Source organism: Camarhynchus parvulus, chromosome 5 (genome assembly GCF_901933205.1).
Source record: "Camarhynchus parvulus chromosome 5, STF_HiC, whole genome shotgun sequence".
Classification (NCBI taxonomy): Eukaryota; Metazoa; Chordata; class Aves; order Passeriformes; family Thraupidae; genus Camarhynchus; species Camarhynchus parvulus.
This window is the reverse complement of record NC_044575.1, coordinates 27,512,230-27,535,816: the sequence shown is the minus strand read 5'-3', so window position 1 is coordinate 27,535,816 and position 23,587 is coordinate 27,512,230. Positions and strand designations below refer to the sequence as shown.

The following is a 23,587-nucleotide window of genomic DNA, read 5'->3' as shown; positions in this document are numbered from 1 at the left end:
TCCAAGATTACCTGCACTTCTGGATTCCTGAATTTAATAGGGAGAGACAACTTGGGCACTGGATCTCTGACTGCTAAACATTAATGCTTAGTGCTAAACTGAGTGTTAGAACACCTGCCTCAGAGGTGGGACAGGCATTCAAGGTCCAGTTACACTTGCAATGATGAGCAAAACCGTGACTCTGTGATAGATTTTTTTGTTGTTGCTAAGTAGCATTCACTCCAAGTTGAGCACTTCCCAGTGTCTCATACTCTGCCAGTGAGGAGGTGCACAAAAGCTGTGAGGGAGCATGGCCAGGACAGGTGGACAAAGGTATATTTCATACCACAGAATGTCCCATATATAAGCTAGGGAAGTTATTTGTAAGGGGGCCCAACACATTCTGGGACAGGCTAGGTATCAGGCAGCCTGTGGTGAGCAATTGTACTGTGCTGCACTTGTTTCTGTTGAGTCCTGTTACTCTCAACTCTCAATACTATTAATACTATTATTATTAATAATAATAATAATTAATAATAATATTTTAGTTGTTTCAATTATTAAACTTTTTTTATCTCAACCCACAAGGTTTACCTTTTCTTTCTTAATCTCCTTCCCACTGGGAGGGGTGGGAGGAGAGTGAGCAAGCAGGTGCAAGGTACTTGGCAAACTCCTTCAAGATACACAGTGTTCCTTAGCAGCAATTTAATGTATTTTAGAGATGACAGCCTTAGCTTAGAACAAAAACAATTTTATCTTGATCTGAGATAACTGCGATATTAAGTGTTTTTAAAAGTTTTCTTTAGCCAGGAAGAGATTTCAAACAAGAAATATGGGTCTATTGTAACTTAGTCCTAGGCAGCTCCAGGCATCATCTATCACTGGCCTGCCACATATTAACAGCTACCTAAGCCTTACTACCCTTACTGCACTGGCACAGACCATTTCACAGAATCAGAGAATGCCTTGGTTTGCAAGGGACATTTAAGATCATCTAGTTCCAACCCCCCTGCAATGGGGTTCCACTAGTCCAGGTTGTGTCTTCTTATTTCCTCCAGCACCATTTCATGAACTACAGTGACCCACATTTCTTGGGAGACAGTGCAGCAACATTTGCAAATTGCCTCTTCATGTACAAGTGACTTACATATTAACCTAGTTCTCGTATCCATTTAAAGCATTTTAAAATGCAGTTAGAACGAGGAGGGGGGAAAAAGGAAACAAGAAAGATTAGGACTGAACTTAGACCTGCACCTTCATAGCACCTTCAGAGTAGTGGGACATTTCTAATAAACCACCAGAAACATCAAGTTTTTCATTGCTGTGTTGAAATCAGAAACAATATTTTCAAGGAGAAAAATCTCAGAAAGGGAACTTACACATTTTATGAAACAAACTGGATTTTTTGAGATACATGTTTGTCTTGCTCATATGGCCCAAGAAGAAATGCGAGAAAAGTATACAGAAATACTCTTATCCAAAGCTCATTGAAAGCCTGCTCCCAATTAAGTCCTGGTTTTCCAGAACAATCTTTAAGGATAGAGAAAAACAGAAGCTACAGCATTTTATTACTTTATCTTTCCGAAAACTGCATTTGCAAGTAAGCTTTCTGGGCTAAATTGTGCTTTCATTTACACCTCTGTCTCTTTAGTGTGCAGCTCTGTAAACAAGAACTCCCTGACTCCAGTGTTTCTCTGTCTCAGCATAGATCTATACTTGGCAATTTATAATATACTATTGATCAACAACGGCAGGCCATCAAGGTAGCAACCTGAAACTTCTGCAAAATAAAAAGCAAAAATAAAAAAAGTTTTTTAATTTTAAAAAGCAAAATAAAAAAAAAGTTTTAGTAGGCACTAGATGTGCACAGGTAGTTGGAAGGTGCTGGGTGTAGTGCTTTTGTTACTTCTTATCTCTATCTTTCAGTTAATTCACATCTCTCTTGTCCGTCTTCTATCCCTTGTTTGCTATACCTGAATTACAATTGTTATTTCTCATAGGACATCCCTCCCGCTCCCCCATCCCCCAAAGGAGGTCTCTGGTTATGAGGAATAGATGTGGTGTTAGTCAAGGGCAGTTATCTTGCCTTTTGACATAAATGCAGGATCAAGTTTTCATCATCTAATCAAAACCATCCCTGTTGTATCATGACAATAAGCACAGCCTAAACAAACAATATGTTACCTCATTTCTGCAGACAGCATAGATAAATATTTAAGGACCCATTTGCTCTACACAAAAAGCTGGGAAAAACTGTGAATCACATGCTTTGTATTTCACATCTTATCATAAGGTAATTGGCCCTTTTTGGATACAGGACACCAAAGAAATACACATAAAAATTACAGGAAAATGCATACTCTAAAAACATGTATATTTGGGACGCAGCAAGAGTTGACCATAATAATTTGTAGAGTCACCAATATCTTTCTTCCCAAGTGTTCCCAAGTGTTAGGGTACTTATCCTGCCTTTACAGAATGTTTGCTAAAAGTGTGCTCTTTATTTTCTAAATACAAATAATTCTTTTGTTAGCAGACAAGTGTATTATAACCCTTTATCCCGAAACACCTTTAAAAAAAAGTTTTAACTGTGATCTGGACAACAGACTCCTCTCCATGCTGATCTGATAGAACGGTCTAGTTACTACTGTAATAGAAATAATAACAATAAAACTTACTGAATGGTATTTCCATGTCCCTAATATTTTTCAGAAGTTAGACATATTTTATGTTGTGTTAAAAAATTAAAATGACAATGCTTCTGTGTAGCACTCCATAGAGCTGCAAGGACACATTCTGTTATAGCTGAAGAAAGAATCAGAGAATAAAGCCGAAAGAAACCCCCTGAGATAGTCAGATAAAGTATCTATCAAATATTGCAGGTATTCTAGGTAGGGGACACTTGCAGAATAATTCCAAATACTTCAGAAATCCAGTTAACTTGGGGAGGCCCACAGACAGTTCTTGTCAGAATTTGTTCTTGTGAAATGCCAGATTTGGTGTTACTACACTGTTGACATATATTTTACAGTTCAGAAATGCAGTGCTTATTGGTTGTGATCTGGATAATCCTTCTCTACTCTTCCACAAAAGGAAGACCCTGTTCCCTATGATCTACCTCCCTCCTGAAGGGCTGCTCCCTGTAAACAGCTGTAAGCACTTGTGAAACAGACAGCTGTGTCTCACTGCAATACCTGTTCCTTACCTGTTTGTGTGTCACAGATGTGAATTGAATAGACTAGAATTGAATAGTCTCCACAGAACCAGTGGAGACTGCAAGTGCAATTTTTTCTCTTTTGGTTGTTAACCAATGACAAAAGATGTTCATAAACATCTCTCTCACTGAATTGAAGAAAACATTAGGTGAAGGAGGAAATTGAAGCAAGTAGAGTAGCAAGTAGTTTGATATCTGCTCTTGGCATCCCTACGTGATAGTTGAAACCCCAACAATTTTAATCTCAAACAGGAGTTTGGACTAGTGTTACATGGTTCTGCAAGAAAGGTATTTTGACTATGTTTTCACACTGAATCCTACCACATAAAGCATCTATCTACACCTGTTTTAAGAAGTTTGCATTTTTATACTGTTGATATGAAGTATAAACACAATACCTGCGGTTTACTTAACTACATCAGTTTAAGAGCTCAGGGTACAAAGAACAGCATGCCTTACTGCCTGCATTTATTAACTTAAAAGAAAATATACAGAGATAAGATTTACTCTGAATTTAATGATATCACATGAGATTAGAGCTGTTCAGAACCTGCTGAATTATTTTGATGAGTTTTCAGATGGCCCTGAGGATAGTTCCTCAATAGCATCCCAAGATACTGCTTTTTTATCTTTGGTGGATTTTAACTCACCAGCAGGCGACTTTTCTTTAGGAACTTCTTTTTTTTTTGGTCTTTGAAACAACTGCAATATTCTATGGAATTGGGCCTCTACTTTCTGCCTATAACGGATGGAAAGGGCTATTCCAACAAAACACACAGAATAAAGCCCAAGTAGTGCTAGTCTTACTTTTGCTCTCTCAGCCTTCTTAGGTGGAGCGGGTCCACTGTCAACACTACCTCCAAATCCTTCTGATTCACAATATGGAGGAGCCCAGCCATACTCACAGTGACAGTTCTTGCGATTGTTACACATTCCTCTGTCATGACACTTTGTCATGTTGCAGTCGTAGTTCAGCACTGATACACTCATACACGTCCTGTTGATACAAAGCATATCACTACCACATGGTGTGCCATCTTCCACAGCTCCCACATCTGCTCTTGGCACCCCTACGTGATAGTCGAGGCCCCAGCAATTTTTATCTCGAACAGGAGTTTGGACTAGCGTTACATGGTTCTGCAAGAAAGGTATTATGACTATGTTTTCACACTGAAGCCTACCACATAAGACATTCTTAGTACTGCATTTTGCAAAATAGATATTGTCACGAATACCACAATTCCCAAACCGGTCACCTTGAGTATTCACTGCTTTAAAGCAATCTAAAGGGGCAACCTTGGCTTGTTTGCCAAAGAGACGCTGGCACTTTTCATTGTGGGAAGAACATTTTCCTTGATAGCAATAAACACCATCATTGCAAGGAGTTCCATCTTGTAGGTATACATCCAGTGGGCATTGAGGGGAAATCCCATTGCAATACTCTGGCAGGTCACAGCTGCCAGTACTCGCTCTGCAGAGTGTTCCTGCTGGAAGGACCTTACAGTTCTTGCAGCATCTTCCAGCCGCACAGCTTGAACCTGCAGTAAATGTACAGTTTGTGCGGCAACAAGTATCTCTTCGGCAGCTTGCTGCTGAACCACAGTCACATTGCTCTCCTCTTTCTACTATTTTATTCCCACAGTATTCACTTATCCCGGTGTAGAAACTGCCAGGTGCTGGTGGCTGACGAAGGCACGGAGCACCATTTACAACCAGCTCAAAGTACTCTTTGTAACTGCAGTCACTGAACGAATCAGTGTCACTATTGTGTTCATACATAATGCACGTCTTGCGTTTGCAATTACATTCCGGTTTATCATGGACCATCCCAAGATTATGGCCCAGCTCATGGACAAATGTGATAGTAACTGAAGATATCTTTTTATCAGTAAAGGAAATAACAGCCGCTGCCCAGTGGCTATCACACACTGTCCCTATATATGCTAATCCCAGGCTGCTTCCAAACCACTGATATGCAAATAAGTGAGCAACATCGTGGTACATCCGAGGTAACAGGTCTGACTTTCTCCAGGCGTTAAACGCACCAAGTACCTGGGGAATAGAGTTAGTAACATTTATAATGTTCTTTTCAGTCCAGATCTCCAGTCCTATAAGAAATAGCCGGATAGAAAGCTGTTTGCACAAAACGTCCCCAGCATTGATGACTTGCATGACGTCCTTCAAGACTTTGGATTTGCTCCTGCCTGACTTTACAAACCGCACGTGGTCCACGACCACTACCATCTTCACATACCTGATGTGCGTCCACCAGTCCCTCAGCTTTTCGTACTCCCCCGCTGACTTGGGAGCCTTGAACCACGGCAGCACAGCCTTTTGTTGCTGCAGCACCTCCGGCGTCAGTCCGCAGCTGGCTCCCTCGGAGCTGTTGTCTCCCTCCATGCGGTAGAGAATGTGCCGAAAGGCCGGATCATTGGGGACGGGCTCGATCTGGTAGGTATCGTTCTCCACCCAGAGCACGCCGTGGAGGCCCCTGCTGCAAGTGCTGAGGGCCACAAGGGAGCCGGGGCTCCCCACCACGTCGCCCTGGTAGAAGCAGTTGTCCCGCACGAAGGGGTGCTCCTCCCGGCGGGCCCCGTCCCGGCCGTAGGTGACCAGGGTGAAGGGGCGGGAGACCAGGCCCCTCCTGGGCTGCAGGCGCAGCACCCGCGGCCGCCCGCCCACGTTCAGCCAGTAGGAGAGGCCCGGGGCGCCGTCGCCGCCGCGGGCGCTCAGCTGCCGCGGCACCGTCACCCACGCGGCGCGCGGCTCCGCAGGCCGGGCCGCCCGGGCCCCGGAGCACCCCGCCACGCCCAGCAGCAGCAGCAGCAGCAGGAGCCCCGGCAGCGGCCCCATCGCGGCCGCCGGCACCGGCCGCCCCCGCCCGAGCGGGGATAGAACCTGGAAGGGCCCAGCCCGGGCGGAACCGTCCCGAGACTCCAACTGCCGCCGTGCCGGCCGGGCCGGGCCGGGGCCATTCGCCAGGAAACGGCACCTGCGGCATCGCCGAGCGCTGCCCGGGCGCCTCCAGGCAGCCCACCCTGCTCTTTGAGCAAGAACAGAGGCTCTTGTGAGAAGGAATCAGTAAATTTGCCTCTCACAAACACGTTCCCAGCTTTTAATAATCTTAATTTCAAATTAATGGGTATTTCTCCTCCTGAGCAGACATAGCAAGGACAGTAAGTACAGAAATATTCCCTGTGGTGACCTTAGCACGTCCCTACTACAGCATACACACCCTCCAAGAAAAAGGTAGAACCAGGGGAGAATTCACTTCCACTATGTTCTAGAATATAGATGTAAACTAATAGTACCAAGTATAAAATCCTCAACCCTACCTACACCACAGCTGCTACATACCTACAACAATGCACCTTAATTACAGACAGCACTTATGCAGCATTCATTTTCCTTACGCAGCAGAGGACATCGTGTCCTCTCTAAAGACTTGTGACTTCATAGCACTGGAAAGAGAACACTTACAGGTACATCTACCACTGACTACCATCCCCATTTTGGGTACAGCTCTGGCAAGACACAACCGTAAGACAGTGATCTGGGTTGTGGTAAGACAGGATGTCCTCCACAACACAGATATGCACACTGGTTTTCCAGCACATAGTGCTGGGATTCAACATAGCCCCAGCTATTACCTTTTAGGAACTCTTTACAACTTTCTTTTCAGCACTGCAAGCATGTTTGGGATGAAGTCCAACCTGCTACGGCCCTTATCTTTCTCAACTGCAGGAGGTGTATCCTTCTACCATCCCATATGGATCTCAGGAATCCTGCTTTTTGTCACCAACTTCTGTGTGCTGGCCATCACCCTGGCACAGGCAGCAACACCTAACATTTCAAACTACTGAAGATAGGCACTGCCCCTCTGGAGGCTGGGCAAGAAGAAAGCAGCAGCTGGCAGAATGCTCAGAGCCTCCTTCTGCTGCCTTATGCCCCAGGGTCCTGAGAGGGCTGGTACCTTATGCTGTGCACATGGCAGGCCTAACCTGTGGAGATTACCAACTATTGTCCAAAGGTGCTTGATTCTGTGGTTTGGTACCTTGCAAGCATGGCCAGCATTAGCAGCACAGACCTCGTTATACACTACCTCAGTTAAAAGGAATGAATACAGGATGCCTGCTTCTATTAGGATCCATCTAGGAAGATCTTTCTAGATACCCACTCAAACTCATGACCTATCTATTTTAGCCTTAGATTTATTTTCCTGTTGGTTTTAAAATTATAGAAACTGTTTCTGGTGAGGTCTTTTATGTGTAGTTAGTTGTTGAATGCTTCTCTGCTATTTTTCAATTATCAGTTTTGCATTTCAGTATTGAGTATTACATCAGATTATGTCTCTTGAAATAAATATAACTCAGGCCACAGTAATGGAAAATCCTGTTACATAATCTGCGCGCAGTCTGTAGTGCTATTTTTAAATACAAACTTCTGCTGTGCGATCACTGCTTAAGTTATACAAAAGACCCTACTAAATCACTCTGCCAATTTGCAAGTCATGCCTTCCCACCCCTTCCATCCCTCAACATGAAGTTGCCTACTACTTACTTTCTCTTTTAATATAAACATAGCTATACAGTTAAGAGTAGAAAATACTCAGGTCTCAAAATACTAGTATAAAGCTAATCTATCCCCTTTGCCTTGTCCCTCCTATTGCCTATACCCTTCTTGCTCCAAGAACAGCTTGCTCTGGCAAACAAAACATAATGACTGACCAGATGGCATCTAACTTTCTTCCCTAGGAAAGGGCTACCAAAATATGAAGTATGGGGGCAAAGTGGCAAAGAGGAATGTGTGAGAGCAACATATAGCCTGGTCAGACTTTACTTAATGAAAAGATGACAGACAGTATTTCTACTGCACCTGAGATACCATTAGCTTTACACAGTAAACTGAGGCAGACAGAGGGCCCCTCTCCTACAATCTGGCTGGATTTTTGCATGCACTTGTACATATACACGTGCGTACATACCAATATGCGTGGCTGTTCGTGGGTATGCAATCATTTATATGTACTTTCAGGCTCTGAGGAAAATTGTTTCTGCTAGAGTTCCAGGTAATTTTCAGCTCTTGCTACTCCATGATTTAGGCAAAGAAAAGCCTTTTTGAAGTCTAAATGGTTATTAACTAAGAGCAAAAAGTAGAGCTAGTTCTCTTGTTCATCTAAATCTCTCCTTTATACAGAAGAAAGTGACACACAAACAGATTTCAGAAGTGCTTGCTTCTTTCCCTTTCATCTACAAGCTAGAAATACTGAACATCCTTTGGAAGGACTTTGGACTTCACAGTCAGACTCTATACCAAGAGAGAAAAGGTTTGGATTCTCATGCACTGAAAAACATTACTGACTATAAGAATCTGCTTAACATTTCAAAAGTAATATCTGACGTAATGTCACTTCAGTAAATTAATATCTCAGCTCACTTAAGTGATGAAATTATTGTCGAATATCTGGTCAGTGAGTAACAGGATCAGATCTTTCAGTTCCTCGTACAGCAAACCTTCGGCACTAGACAGCTACTAGGAAATCGACATACTGGTAACATCTCTTACTGTTTTAAAATGTAGTTTGCTCACGGAAAGATTGTTCCCCTGGGAAAGGTTTATCACATTCAAATGCTTGTTTCATGAACAGAAGCCATTTGCTATCCTCTCAATAGCTTAGATGCTGGCACTTTAACTCAGACGGGATCAGACCAAGAATCCATCCCTTTTAACGCCCTCTGACACCAGCCAACACCAAGCATTTCTGCAGAAGACAGAAAGGCTGCTGATATGAATGTGAGGACACTCTGCCTCTTCATGTTCCACCCTTATCTCTGATCAGGTCAAATTCTGAGCGTGGAGTATAATGGTTCAGTCCAAATGTAACTCCAATTCACTTTCATTTACATGTCCCTCTCTTCTTGTACTACAAGACGGAACAAGAGTCCTCTACTTTCCTATTTGTTTCACTACTCACTTTTCTAAATACTTAATATTTGTCTTCCCAGGGCCATCATAGAAGAAACTCTGTCCTACTCATTTTACTGCCCTTAATCAAACCCTTCTACTTTAGGGAAATTCCTTTTCAGACATTGACTTGCACAACACACTTTATTTCAGGTGAAGTCCAGCGACTGATAGAGTATTTTGCTCATACTATATTGTAGCATGCATTTTTTGCCGCAGCTGTACGTGCCTTCAGCAATAAGCAAGCTTTCTTCTGCTAGTAAACCAAACCAAAAAAAAAAAACAAAACAAAACAAAAAAAAAACCAAAAAAAAAACCAAAAAAACCAAAGGAAAAAACCAAAAAAACCCCACACAACTGAAGCCCAATATCCTAGATGTTCATCAAGTGCAGTCTGTCATCTGTCTTGCTAACTTTTCCCAAATTACATACAGGTTCTCAGCTCATGTAATGGCCATTTCCAAGGACTTTATTCTGGCCATAACAGCAAGGACTGCTGAAGTGCCTCACCAATCATGTCTCGTTTCTGGAAATCCTGCATTTCCTTCATGGGAGTGGATGAGGGAATGGCTTTTGTGCTTCTTCCACTACTTGCTTTCAGAGGAATTTCTGTAATACAACAAAGAATGAAACCCCTTTTGTTCTAGGTATATTCACACCACCTTGTCTGGTTTTGAGCATCCCAGAGTAACTGCTTTCTATATTTTCACTTGATCTGATAGTTCACACTATTTTCTTATCTACTTTTATCAACATTTTGAGAAATGGCTGTTCAAACCTGATCCAGGTGTGAAATAAACCTAAATACACACTCAAGTACACAAATATATGAATTTCAGATCGGTATCTACATTAACTGAGAACAGCTATTGGCATATCTGCATCTTTTAACATTTCATCTTTGGATTATATGACAAAACTGACATGGATCTTTCTATTATTCTGTGACAAATAGACCTGACAAGTCTTTCTATCATTCAGTAATAAACTGATCTGACTGGAGAGCTAAGCTACTGAAAAAGAGTGTCTTGTAATCTGAAGATAAATTTGACACAGCTATCTAAGCATACTTTAGTCTTTCTGCCTATCTACATTTTGGTTGCTGTGTACAAACCTTTTTCTTGCTGACTACAGTTTACTGCATGAAAATAGGTGACAGCTGTGGAAAGAAAGCAAACTATTTCAAGGTTCACTCCATTACTTCAGTGAAAAACCAAAACCAAACTAATAGTAATTTCTTTTCAACAGATTATTTCTAATTTTTCTGAGAAAAAAAAGTTTATGTAAGCAATGTGCTTAAATAAGTGTATAGGTGTCAGTGATGTTTCTCTTCCACTGTCCCATTTCCGCAAGTCTGAAAGGCATATGCCTAATAAAGGAACAAGGGAGTGCCAGGAGCACAGAGGAAGAGACGTGATTGATGTATTTGAGTTACAGTGGAAAATTAAAAATATAAACAACTTCACTGAGTGTGTCACATCAAGAAATCTTAGCCTGTTTTACACCATAAATCTCTCTCCCAAAACACTAACTTCTGTAATAAACTATCAGCTTAACCATTAAGTAAAACCCTTGTCCAAGAATATCTAGAAACTGAGACCCTTCTGACATCTAACTACAAGGATTTGAGGGTCCAGTTAGCAAATCTTCTATCTCTATCCCAAGCACACTAGAGGCGCAGCAATTTGTAGTGGGTAACCTAACTTTTCTTCCTCAAAATAGAAGACAATACATTCCAATGTCCAGGGAAAAAAAAAAGCTGCCAGCACATATGACATATTTTGCTACTAAAAAGGTATACATTTAAGGAAAACATTCCAGCAGCCAGGAATTTTATTTGCCAAGAATTCCAATTCCTTTTTATATACAAAAGGTTTTTTTCTTTTTACATAGGAAACCCAGACACAAAGGATGCAGGAGTTTGTAAAGTCTTCAGGAGGCTGCTGAATATGTCCATTCTCAGAAGTCAGCATTCAAAATAAGATGATGACTGCCTCCTTTGAGGCATCTCACATCCTGACATTAACATTTGCATGAGAGGTTTCTACAGAAAAAGCTGTCACAGGGATCTCAGTCCCTGAATTATCAGTCTCAGTGGAAGAGCTTAAATATAAAGAAAAGACAGCAAGAATCCTATGTTTTCCAGGCTCTGACTAATCCAGATGTGCAATAGATTCTCCTTTCACTGGAGTCTCATTCGTTTTTCAGGTGGTCCTTTAGCACCAGCACTCTGAGCATTCTTTACAGTCTCTTTTTCCTCTGTCTTGACAGCTTCAGGGACTGGTTCTGGTTCCTTCTTGATTTGATCCACTAAAGATGTAACAGCAAAAGAAAGTTAAACCTCTGATTTTCATTCCTAAAACACTCTTCAGAATATTTAGAAAATATTGTTAATGCCACAAGCGCAACATTAATTTCAAAGGTGTAAGAATGATAAGCAGAGAATAAATTCATGCTTATATCAGTTAAAAGGTGGAAGAGATTGAAGTGATACAGTTCATGCATTTTCTGTTTGGAGGTTGCCTATGATCAACTCAAAGTCTCTACTCTTATCCATTACTTTGCACAATTTGGTAATGTCAGAATTCCAAACCACCTCACAGCAGCAGCAGCAAGAGCTTACATAGCAACTGAAAGATACTGCATACAGAGTCTATTTTTAAAGTCTTGTGAAAATATTACAGTTTTACCTGGGACAGGCTTTTCTCCAGGCTTTTGCTGTGAGGGAAGAAAAAAAACCAACACATCAGTGGAACCAAAGTTGTAATTCTCAACACTTCCTGCCATTAATTTAGGAATTAAATGCAAGTAAAAGCATTTTGCACTCTTATATTCAAGAAGCGAGGGTAGAATGGGTCCCTAAATACACTTTAAACAAAATCCAGTTAATATTTTATAACATCCAGTTTTCCCTCTGACAACTGAAAAACATTAAAAACTAAAATATGCACTGAGCCAGTCTTTCCCAGGACTGGCTGAGGAGCACTTTTGTGAGATGCTGTAAATATAATTTCCTTTGCTCCCAAGCAGAAGACTTGGTGGAACAAATGGCTACCAAAGACAATCAGAGGTAACCACAACAACTTCACAGAATGCCAAGAATTTCCACACAAACTAATGAGTCTCTAGAACAATGGAGTAACTAAAAATACTGTGATGGGGCTTGATTGAGTTCACAAAGGAGGAAACTGGAAGCATTAGCAACATCAGATAGCTGAGAACAGACCCTCTGTGATCAGATAAGGAAGGTGTATAATAACATTCACTCTCATAGTTTTGCCAAGGCCTTAAGGACTCCAGTGATTACAAATAGAGATCCTACACACTATTATGAGTCTTCCATGTCAAGTTTGTGATCTAATCCATGTTACTATTGCAGAAATACACAAAATTCCCATTCAGTTTCTCCTGTTTAAATACCTATGTGACTGTCTTTTAAGTTCCAAGTTACGGTAAAACTGTGGCTTTTGAGTGTCATACCTGGACAAATCTGGGTGGAAACTTTTGTCTTAGGTCTAAAAGCAAAGCATCTACTCGTTGTCTTTGGAAAATAGAGCTTGGTTCTTCTTTCTTCTTGGCTTTTGGTTTAGTTTTCTCTGCAAGTCACAGAAATATCAGAGAAAGATGTATTAAAATTTATTTTCTCTTAGCAGCTCTTTGTGGTATGACAAGTTGGTATTTGTCTCTCCTCTGAACTTTTCCTCCATTTTCTTACTGACATAGGTTGTTTTTTTTCGGTGGAAGACACATTAAGGATGATTCTTACCTCCTGAGAAACTGGTTTGCTTCTGAAAATGTGTTTTGGTCCCCAGTGGGTTCAAGAATTGCCCACTTTGTTGACACACAGTTCATTATTCATCTCCCACCTATGCCTCGACATTCATTCCCACCAGCACAGAAGGGCAAAATTCCTTTCACCTGGTAGAGAGCCCTAACTCACCCTTCAGAAACTTCATCTCACTTGTCCACCATCACTGCGCATTGCCTCAAGCTTTTCCCTACATTCCTTTCCTCTCCAAAGTATGGAGGAGAAACTAGCAATCATACCTCGTTCTTCCTCATCTTTGAAATGCCACCAGTAGCCCTTGGATGGGTGATAGCGACAGTAGGACATAGCTTCTTCAAAAGCAGACTGAATTCCATGCACTGCAGTGAGCTTTCAGAACAAGAATGTAAGGCATTGAGTTCACAACTCAAGGAGAAAACACAATGTAAATTTTTGAAGATAGGTATTTTAAAATTAATACTCTATATTCATTTTTGTTCTGGGAAGGGAACTTGGAATATCTAGTTTTGGACTGAGAATGTAATTTCTTTAACAGGTTCTCACAAGGCTCTTCTGGAGTGCTTTTTTAAAATGACAGAGAAAAACTTGCAAAAAACTAATAATTTACAAGAATAGAAGGAATCAAAATAAACTTGAGCATCCAATTTAAGAAGAAATACCACATCAATTAAAAACATAAGCCTCATTTAAAAATAAATATAATATTAGCTTAACGTTAACTTTCCAAAGCAAGCTTCACTGATTTTTTTAATGTATTTAATTACTATTTCAAACATATGTCAAATAATTTTAAAATTTTGATTATTCAAACTTCATGCTGTTCTGCCAATTGTGTATTCGCTTATTCTGATTCCTCATCCTTAAACAATGTATCCTAATTTCTGGGCAATACTGCACTCTCACAAGAACTTGCATTTTCATGTGGGATGCACACAATATTAACCAGTGGGGTTTGTTTTAAGTTACTGTACCCTTACTACACGAGATCTTTCCTCAGAATAGTGAAGGAGATATTTAAACAGCCTGGGGGACAACCAAAAGTAAAAACGGATATAAACCAGTACGCATCAAATGCACAGAACACTTACAACTCTGGAGTTAATGACAGATCCCAAGTCAGGTGCTTGATAAATCACTCCAGCAATAATGTAGTAGTCAGCCAATGGCATAACTGTGGGAATGAAAAGAAGAAAAACGTGGAATCCATTTCAAGCTCTGACTGAAGACTCTCTATTTGTTGCTGAATTTCAGTCGTAGCAGCGACTGAGAAATTGCAATGTTTCTCTTATCACAAAATTTTCTCTTGTTAACCTTTTCCTTCAAGGTGCTTTATTTGCACCTTACGCACAGACTGATAAGGAGAGAAAAAACCAATGTCTGCTTTACAGATAGAAAAGCATGTACTGTAAAGTCCTGTCCTATTGCAAGCAAATGATTTGCTTCACAGAACTGGGGTTTTCAGAGTATACTAGAGCTACTACTAGTCAAGTGAACTGCTCTGGAAGTAATTCCACTAGCCTTGGCTACCAATAGAAGCCCACTACAATGTAAGAGATCATTGTTCTGGACTCAAGTTTTCTCTAACTTCTACAATCCTCTCAGCTAGATTTCCCAGACCCAATGGAGTGAAGCACACACAGAGCATGCTTTTCTAAATTAGTAACATTCTGCCAAAAAAAGACTACCTTCCAAGGGCATTTGCTAAAGCAGATTTGGAACCTCTACTGACCAATCAAAAATTCTTGTTCATTGGAGCTGCAGTGCAGAGGAACATTACAGCTGCCTCTGTAACTCTGCCAAACATTGTTCAATTGAGAAACCATAGCAATGCTCCCAGCTTCACATTCCTAAGGACGTTACCTGTGCACATACATGTCTGTTCCAGTTCCTCCATCTCTACTAACAATTCATCCAGTACTTGCATTTTATGAAGCATGGACACCTACTTAAATTAGTGGTCCCAGACAGCTGGGTGCATATTACAGCCAGCACCCACTTCTCCTTGAAAAAAGAAGGATGCTTAGCACTTCTTTACAAATGCAGCAAGACACAGAACTGCAGTTTTATTGTCTCACAGCTCTGTACCAGGGCCTACTCTCCTAGACAGGCAACTCTCCCTAATCATTGATCTAAAGAGTTTTCTAATATCACTTCAAACAGTCTTTAAGAATTTCAAATATAAATACATCTGTTTTAAAAACACACAGAAGTCATGAGATAAGCCTGCATCAGTTATATTTGAGTATTCAACACTAGCTATGAACTCTATAATTCTCAGTTTTACATCTCCATTCCCATGTCTCAAATACACTCATTTTTGTACACTGATGAAATAAAACACATGGTAACATCTCAGCTAGGAAACTATGCAACTTAATTAAGGTACCCAGCACAAACTTTACAGTCACAGTGGGAAAACAAGTCTCAGTTAAGTTCCACCAAACATACATCTGCCTTACAGCATAAGTCTAAACACACATACTGTGGTAGCTCCAACTCCAGTCTCAATCTGAAAGGTGTCAAAGCCAGAAATTAAGGGCTGTATAATAATTCTATACTCACTTTTAGAAGCTATGTTGAAAATCTCTAGTAAAGAAATAAAACAACATACTAAAGAATCAATCATACATGTTTTCTCAGTTTGGAACTGCAATGTAAACAGACTATTATCTGATATAAGCAAATAAGAAACATTACAAGACAAGACAAAGCCCTGTAAAGACCAAAATGCATATACAGAACCTAAACCCCTAACAAAAAGAAGAAATAATTAGCACTAACCCTGCCTTTCTTTCCTACAAAGCTTACTCTGAAATAACCTAAATTATGTTATATGAAGATGTAGTAAACAGATAAGATAATCCAATAACTATTGAAATGTGGCTACATGTTTGATTAATCACACATACACAAACAAATTCAAGGTTAAAAAGGAATAACAAAGCCAGTTGCATGCAGATGGGGAAAAAAAGCTAAGGTGTTTGATTTAAAAACTGGAAAATGACACTGTAGGAAGGAATGGTGCCGTTACCACAAGACTCCATCACAACAAGATATGGACAATCTTGCATGGCCTAACAGATAAATGGAATGAATGCTATTAGCAATTTCCTGTAGGAAAATGTAGCACAGGGCAGCACTCTCTCATTTGCTGTTCCCATTTCCCCACAAGATGGCACTCCCTGCTGCTGGCACACTGCAGGGAACTGCTGCAGAAAAGATCTCCCCACTACAAAGCCTCATACCCTCCCAGTTAGACTGGAGATTAAGAGAGAAAAGAGGAAGCAGAAATGCTTAGACACAATTTAGGAACTGGTAAAAACAACTGACTGATTTGGCTTCTCAACAGGGGCAAGAAGTGAGTGACAGTACCTTGTGTTGGAGATTGCCTTTGCTGCTTTCGGATAATGAAGAGAATGGGCTCTTGAGCATGGAGAAGGATGTACTCCACTCCAACCATCTGGCTGAGAAAGAAACAACCAGAGTAAGCATCTTCCTCCAAGTAAAATCTGTAGGACATGAAGAGTGACTAAAGGGCCGGGCAATAAACCAACAAAGTTCTGATGCTTTGAAAGCTCTTCTTTATAATGTGCAGTAAATAAAGGCAAAAGATTTTCCTGAGCTATCAAACCCTAGGTGCATAGACAAAGAGAGTTATAACAACTTGACACAAGTGGAATATATTAGCAACAGATAAATAGCAAGAAAGTTAACAATCTATCATCATGGAGATGTCGTTTAAATACAGCAACAAAGAACTGGTGTGTGATGTGTGTAAAGGCCTCTCTGCAATCACACTGAGCACAAGTGACTTTACCAATGGACTTCTAGCTCTGATTGCAAACTCCCTATCATATTGTGGAGTCTTTAAATAGTTCTCAAACAACTCGCTTGTGCTCAGCATAGCAGATGGGGAACTGAAAAGAAAGTTAACTTGCACATGCAATCTCAACACACAACCATATGTGATCAGTTTATTTACAACACTCACTACTCTTATTATCCGTACTAAAAAGCCAGCTCTTTGGAGGAATTATGTACTAATTATGGCCCACAGCCAGCAGTATATGGAAACACAAACTATTTATGAACTCAAAGTATCCCCTAACATAAACTCTATTAACTGCAGAAAAAACATTTAAGTACATTACACTACCCAGGTGCTGTTGAGCAGGGAGGATGAGAGAAGACAGCTTTTCTATGTAAGAGAAATATCTAAAGGGTGATTTACTGGAATCTCAAAAGATACACAAAATCCTTCAAGCTTAACACCTCCTTGAGACGGCATAAGAAGAAGTAGAAAACATCCAAACACAGAAAAAGCTGGCCTTGCTGGAAAGTGGTGAGACTAAAAACAGAACAGAATGAGCTTTCCAGCATGCTTCCATTCAGTCACCAAAGCCTCTGAATGGAGGGACAAGGGATACTGCACATCAACCAGATGCAAATTACAACTTACTTCAAATGGTCCAGGGTCATCCGCTGCATTTTGACGACTTCATTGTTACATGTTCGGTCATAGAAAGGGTTACTTCGCTCTGAGAAATAGTCCAACACACTCCCATTGTTTAATATTGGAATCCAGGAGCTGTCAACCCAGGAAATCCCCAACAGATTATCTGGGAAAATAAATCTACATTGAGTATCAAAGCAGTCAAAACCACTACAAATACATCCATGAGTAAATTGACAGCAGTTAACAATTACAGCAGAGAAAGGAGATGGAACACAAACACACCAATTAACAAGAAAGAAGTATTTCATAGAGTTCAAATAATAATTGATAACCTTTAACATTCTGCAGGTTTCTTAGCAGTATACAAGAAACAAGCAAAACAAAAAAAACCCCAACACAACCCAAAAAACAACAGCAAACACAAAGATGCTATCTTTGGGCAGATGCTTCCCAGTAACCTTGAACAAGAGATTCTACTCCTGACTATAAATTAATCTGCCAAATTGCCTACAGCAAATTCCTTGTTCCATAACTCAGTGTATATTACAGGTATCAAACTACTGAACACTAACAATTACATAAAAAAGCAAGCTTTTTAAATGAACATACTTTATAAGCTACAAGGCATAATAGGCCAGTTAAATTCTTACAGATTTAGGGAAATATGAATTAAAGTCCCTGCATTTTGTTATCACGCTGCAGCAAAATGTTCTTCAGGCACATCAAAGAAACCAGTGTCAACAACCAGTTCCACAGACAACAAATTTGCTAACACTGGAGATCCAGGAGGAACCTTGGAAAAAAACCCTGAAATTCACTGATATTAAATCACAGCAGCAGCAAACAGAATTTCTTGACACAAGAAAGTAGGAAGAGACATGCATTGTTTAGATTTAAAAAAACCCTAAGTGATGAGAAATCACTGAAGACTGACTGAAGATCTCAAATTCCCTCCTCACAGGAATCACTCCCTAAAGTTCACACATTATATGCATACCCTGAACTCCCAGTTATCATTCCAATGAGAATATTTTACTTCTGTGACAATTCAGCATGCTCAAGGATCATCAGATCACTTTCAAAAATGTCAGCTCATACACTACTAGCAGCTTCTCTGAGGAAGCGTTATAAAGCAACACTACCTGCTTAGCAAACCAGGGAAAATGCAACAGAAATAGCTACATGTAAACCATTTTTCCTTGCTAATGTCAGAATTTTTAGCCCAACCGTTTCATGCAAGGCAAGGAAAGGGATGGAGGAGTCTAGAGGCATTCAAGTTATTTCACATAGACTATTCTCTCTCCTCACTACAGAAAAGGAAATCTCAGAAACACAGCACTAAGATCCATTATTAAGCACCCAAGTCGTGGTAATGCTGTTTATTCCAAATGCCACTCAAATGCAAAAGAGCTCGCCTTCCAAAAAATCTTAAAATCTTAAGCACTTGCATTCTTCTCATAATAAGCTCTCACATTATACTTCAAATACAAACTTTCTTTGTTTGTATGATTAACAATATCTACATTTCTCAGAGGATTGTCAGGCGAGCTTTAGATATATATATATATATATATAGCTATCATGCAGTATGTAGACTGATAAATGTATCGTAAAATGGAATATAAAGCTGGACTCTAAGATTCAATTATCCACAGCTGCTTAGTGCCAGTATTTATAATTGCCTTTGTAACTAGCAGGATTGTTCTTTTAACTATTCTTGGGAAGAGGAGAGGAAGAATAAAACAAACCATGAACCTGGCATAGCTGTCTTACTGAAGGGTGTACTGTTTATTTTGGGTATAAGAAAGGATGGCATTCCTGCTTCCCTGTTCCTTTCAAAAATAGAACATCTTGTGCAAAGCATTTCTTGTGGAATTTGTATCACAGACACAAAAGTAAAGTGCTTGTGACAATACTGCCAATCTGTCATGAATTTCAAGACAATTTGGAAGACAAGCCAGCAATTCATGGCAAAAAAGAAGAGTAATTCACACAATGTGCTGAACCTGGCCTTATTGGTCAGGGAGCCCATCACTATGCTCTGACAAAGCAAGAGGAACAGTAACGTAGCCTGACAGAGTACTGGGTTTGCCTGACCAGGTTTGGTAGGGAGAGTTACAGGGCTGGCTTCAGTGAGAAGCTGCTGCAAGCTGCCCTATGTCCTACAGAGACAAGCACAGACCATAAGGTGGCTGTCCCCCTCAGTGGAGCAGAGATCCAGTGGCAGCCCCTGGAGGACGCCCCACTGGAGCAGGTGGATGCCCGAGGGAGGATGTGACCTCATGGGAAGCCACGCTGGTGGAGGCTCCTGACAGGACCTCTGGTCCCTTGGACAGAGGAGGCCAAGCTGGAGCAGGTTTGTGGGCAGGACTTGTGACCCTCTGGGGGACCCACGCTGGAGCACTTTGTTCACATTTCTCCCGACGCCAAGCACAATACAAGCTAGGCCAAGCAGCCCCACGAGTTGCCAGGCCCTGCAGAGCTGCCAGGTCATGTTCACCTGGCAAAGTAGCCTCAAAGCTGGCCCAGAGGGTAAGGCAGGTCAGAGGCCATGGTCACTGTGACAATGGGCACTTGTCCATCCTGACCCAGCTCTGGGTGCTGCAGAAATCTTGGTAATTTTAGAAAAGTGAGGGATTGCCTGTGTAACCAAGATAACCATCCTGCAGAGAAGGTACTTAAAAATTGTGAGCAGGTTGGTTTAAGTGCTGAATATTGATCGGCATTATTACTTCTGCCAATTTCAGACACCAAGATGGATTAAACAAAATTTCTTGATGACCTGTATTTTAGACCACACATGGCCTGATTTCAAAAATTTGTGGAGATAAAGTATTTTAATACTCTTGGATTGGTGAAAATGCAGTTGTTGTCGTTTCAGTAATATCTATTTTGAATTTAAATGATAGTCCCACATGATGGTAGGCCCAAAGGGATACACAGTAAAATTACACAACTTTTCAGAGCTGCAAAATTCTGGATTTTTCATTACTAGTTTTGATGTGTCATGCAGAGAAATCTGGGATGGTTTTTCATAGGTAGACCCATTGATCATCCAACATTCTACCTTAATTTCTAACCTTTCTGTCCCTCAAATTCAGGGAACACTATTATCAGCTTCACCCCTACCCGAGTCCCATTCATTTTTTAAGTACTTAATCAAAGTGGCTAGGCTTAAATCTGCTTTATTGGAATGTATCAGCTTTTGGAAACTATCATGTTGACTAATACCCTAACTGGGGGAGTTATGCAGGCTATATTCAATTCCTGTTTACAGTGAAGAAAAAGAGAATGGTACTAAAGAAGGTGAAAGCAGAGCAATAGGCAGGAGGCACTGGGGTCTGAAAGGGCTCCCACCCTTTGGCCTGAATCAATGTACTCTTGGCAGGCAGGAAGGGACAATTAGATGTAAACATTATTTCTGACTAAAAAAGGAGGGGACTGGTGGAAAACATCAAGGCATTCCTGGCAGACCTTGTAGCTCCAGTACAATCAGAAAATGAAACAACAGACTTCTGATCAACAGCAGAGCCACACATTCAGTAATAAACAGAGGCAAGGCCCTGCTTAGTAAAGTTACAATATAGATTGCTGGGGCAATGGGAAAAAGGGTTTTATGGCCATTCTTACAGCTCATGGACTGTCCCAATTGGCATATTAAACTGACTCAAAGTTTCTATATGCTAGAATGTCCCCTTCCACTGTCAGGACAAGACTTACCATGCAAGCTGAATGCTCAAGTAACTTTTTCTGAGAACTGTGTATAGCTATGCATCTCAAAGAAAAAAGCATGTAAAGCTCAAATCTGCTTACCAACGAACCAGACCTCAAAGGAACCTGAAAAGGACATCCTGGGCACAGTACTGATTGCTGCTCAGAGTATCAATATGAATAATACCTGTAAAGAAGCCTTGTTCTCAGACATATAGGCTGGTACAGGATTTAAGAGCAGTCAATCAGATACCTCAACTCTGTTGTGTAGATGGGCTTCTTCTACCAGGTGAAAAAGCCCATTTCGGAACAACAGCATTGGAGAAATTCATGGAGGATTGTCTCCTGTGGGAGGGATCCCACCATGGAGCAGTGAAGGCTGTCAAGAGTCCTCCTGGTGAGGAGGACAGAGCGACAGTGTCAACATGCATGAACTGATCACAACCCCATTCCCTGTTCACCTTTGCTGCTTGGGGGAGAGAAGTTAGAGAATTTCAGAGTGAAGTTATGCCCAGGAAGAAGGCAGTGGTGGAGGTGTCTGTAAGATATCTACTTAATATATTGAACTATATTAGATAAAAGACTTTGAGGGAGCTTAAATTATCTGGAGTAAGAGAGAAGGTTCTCACATCAGCTAATAACTTAATACAGCACTCCTCCATTAATTGTCTACATAGTTCCTTTGTATAATCTCAAACAAGGCAGCCAGAAAAACACACAGGACTACACATAACCATTAAGAATCTGAAGACAAAAAAGGAGAAAACACCTGGGGTATTATCAAAACTGACCATTCATGAGATTTTCCTAAATACCTGCTCTTGTTCATTCTCTGAGACTCCACCACACAGGCTTCTGATGTTATTCCATCCAGAAACTCTTATGGAGAAAAATAACTTCTTTTCCTGTGGCCTCTGAACCCCCACTTCTCTGAAAGCTCAAATTCTTCACAACAATTTAACTTCTACTTTGTTTACAACATAAATACTCTTTAACACTTCAGTCAAATATCACTTCTTTAAAACATAATCTCTCTTAATTCATATCCCCGATTCCACACCTCCACACCCAAATGTTTTTTGTTACTTAAGCTATCTTTCCGACTTTCCTAACACCTCGCCTGCCTCACCACATCCACCTGAAGTGTTCTGAAGATTACCAGCCCCACTCGCTGCTCTGGTCCTGTGCAAGTCCCGCACACACGCCAGGGCTTCCCACTTTCTCCCACACTTCAGAGCGGGAACTCTCTTTTTAGCTGCTCCCTTACGTCGCCATCTCATTGCAGGACCTCTTGATCTCTCCTGAAAAGGCAGAGTCTACCAGAAGGAAGCTTGTTTTCCCAGGCGGCCCTGAGCACATGCTCGCAGCCTGCCGCACATCCAAGAAAGCTGCTTTTTGGGCAGCTTTTCCGCCCGGCCGTTCCAGCTTCCAAGGACCACCACCACACACTACCACACCGACCCCCTCCTGCGGCCGCCCCGCGGAGGGCTCTGCCACGCGCACGGAGCTGAGCCCAGGCCGGCGGGCAGAGCTCCGAAGCCGCGGGGAGCGAGCCCCGAGCGCCGCCCGAGCCCCGGGCCTACCTCGGATATCCACAGCCGCCATGGCCGCGCCGCGCACGTCCGGAGCGGGGCGGGGCGGGGCGGCGCGCAGGAAGCGGCCTTGGAGCGGGGAGGCGGGGCCGGGGGCGGTGCGCAGGAAGCGGCGGCGGGGCGGGGAGGCGGGGCGGCGCGGTTGCCATGTGCCCGGAGAACGCCCCTCGTCCCGGCTCTTGGTCGCTGGCCAGGGAAACACCTCCCTGAAGCGAAAGGTTGCGCTGGCCCGGCGTCCCGCCGCAAGTAAAAGTGAGCTGCGCTTCGCCTGAGTGGTGAATAACCAGAACGACATGCTCGTTCGGAGCTGTTTGCTCAAAAGGGGAGATACGAGAGTTTTGCAGTCGTTCTCACTTGACCTTGGCCTGCTGGTATTTGCTGGTCACTTTCAAAGTGAAAGAGATGTGGGCCACAGGTTGCTGCTCAGCATCACATCTATCCAGCTTGAGCTGGCTGGGGTAGCCCTAATTTAGTTAGCCATGTGGGAATAATAGATGTTATGGTTCCAGTCCTGAGATATGGTCCTTGGCATTTTGGCTCTTAAGTGAAATTGTCAGTCATCAGTCATTTATAGAGTGAAGAACAACACTCGTTGGGTGGAGGAATGTACAAAAATCTGAATATTAATAAGCTCCTTATTTAGATTGACAACTACAGTCTGCCAGTCTGCTGTGCAGAGTGTCCAATACCCCTGTGTCATGCTAGTTGTACCTCCAGGGACTCACCGTGCCTGAGCCTTTGCTGCCAAGATCAGCCATGCCCTTGCTAGCAGTAGCAGAGTCTAAGAGAGCCTGGAGTTATCACCTTGCTGATGGCACATGATTGTAATTGGTGATGGAATCTCTTGCCCTTCCATTAGAGGCCTGTGTGAAAAAAGTATAGGA

At 41.7% G+C, this 23,587-nt stretch overlaps 2 protein-coding genes across 2 annotated transcripts; both read right to left on the bottom strand.

Annotated features, from left to right (window-relative positions):
• Positions 1-2,284: 2,284 nt before the first annotated feature.
• LOC115904546 (disintegrin and metalloproteinase domain-containing protein 21-like) lies at positions 2,285-6,704 on the bottom strand. Its single transcript, XM_030950036.1, is given in 3 exon segments — positions 2,285-6,231; positions 6,292-6,429; positions 6,674-6,704. Coding segments are annotated over 3 exon segments (2,649 nt in total). The 3' UTR covers positions 2,285-3,751.
• A 4,268-nt stretch (positions 6,705-10,972) lies between these two features.
• MED6 (mediator complex subunit 6) lies at positions 10,973-22,751 on the bottom strand. The gene is made up of 8 exons (XM_030950152.1): positions 22,695-22,751; positions 17,404-17,563; positions 16,317-16,408; positions 14,033-14,115; positions 13,205-13,313; positions 12,638-12,753; positions 11,848-11,875; positions 10,973-11,467 (listed from the first exon to the last, which is right to left on the bottom strand). Exons 1-8 carry the CDS (start codon positions 22,714-22,716, stop codon positions 11,340-11,342), a joined length of 738 nt encoding a protein of 245 aa, XP_030806012.1. The 5' UTR covers positions 22,717-22,751; the 3' UTR covers positions 10,973-11,339.
• Between the last annotated feature and the right edge of the window lie 836 nt (positions 22,752-23,587).

Bases quoted from the DNA above. Each gene is read 5' to 3' on its own strand.
- MED6 (XM_030950152.1), bottom strand. From the start codon at position 22,716: ATGGCGGCTGTGGATATCCGAG. The intron at 16,409-17,403 runs GTAAGTTGTAAT...TTTCTTTCTCAG, and splicing joins ATGACCCTGGACCATTTGAA to CCAGATGGTTGGAGTGGAGT. The intron at 12,754-13,204 runs GTATGATTGCTA...TGTGACTTGCAG, and splicing joins CAAAGATGAGGAAGAACGAG to AGAAAACTAAACCAAAAGCC.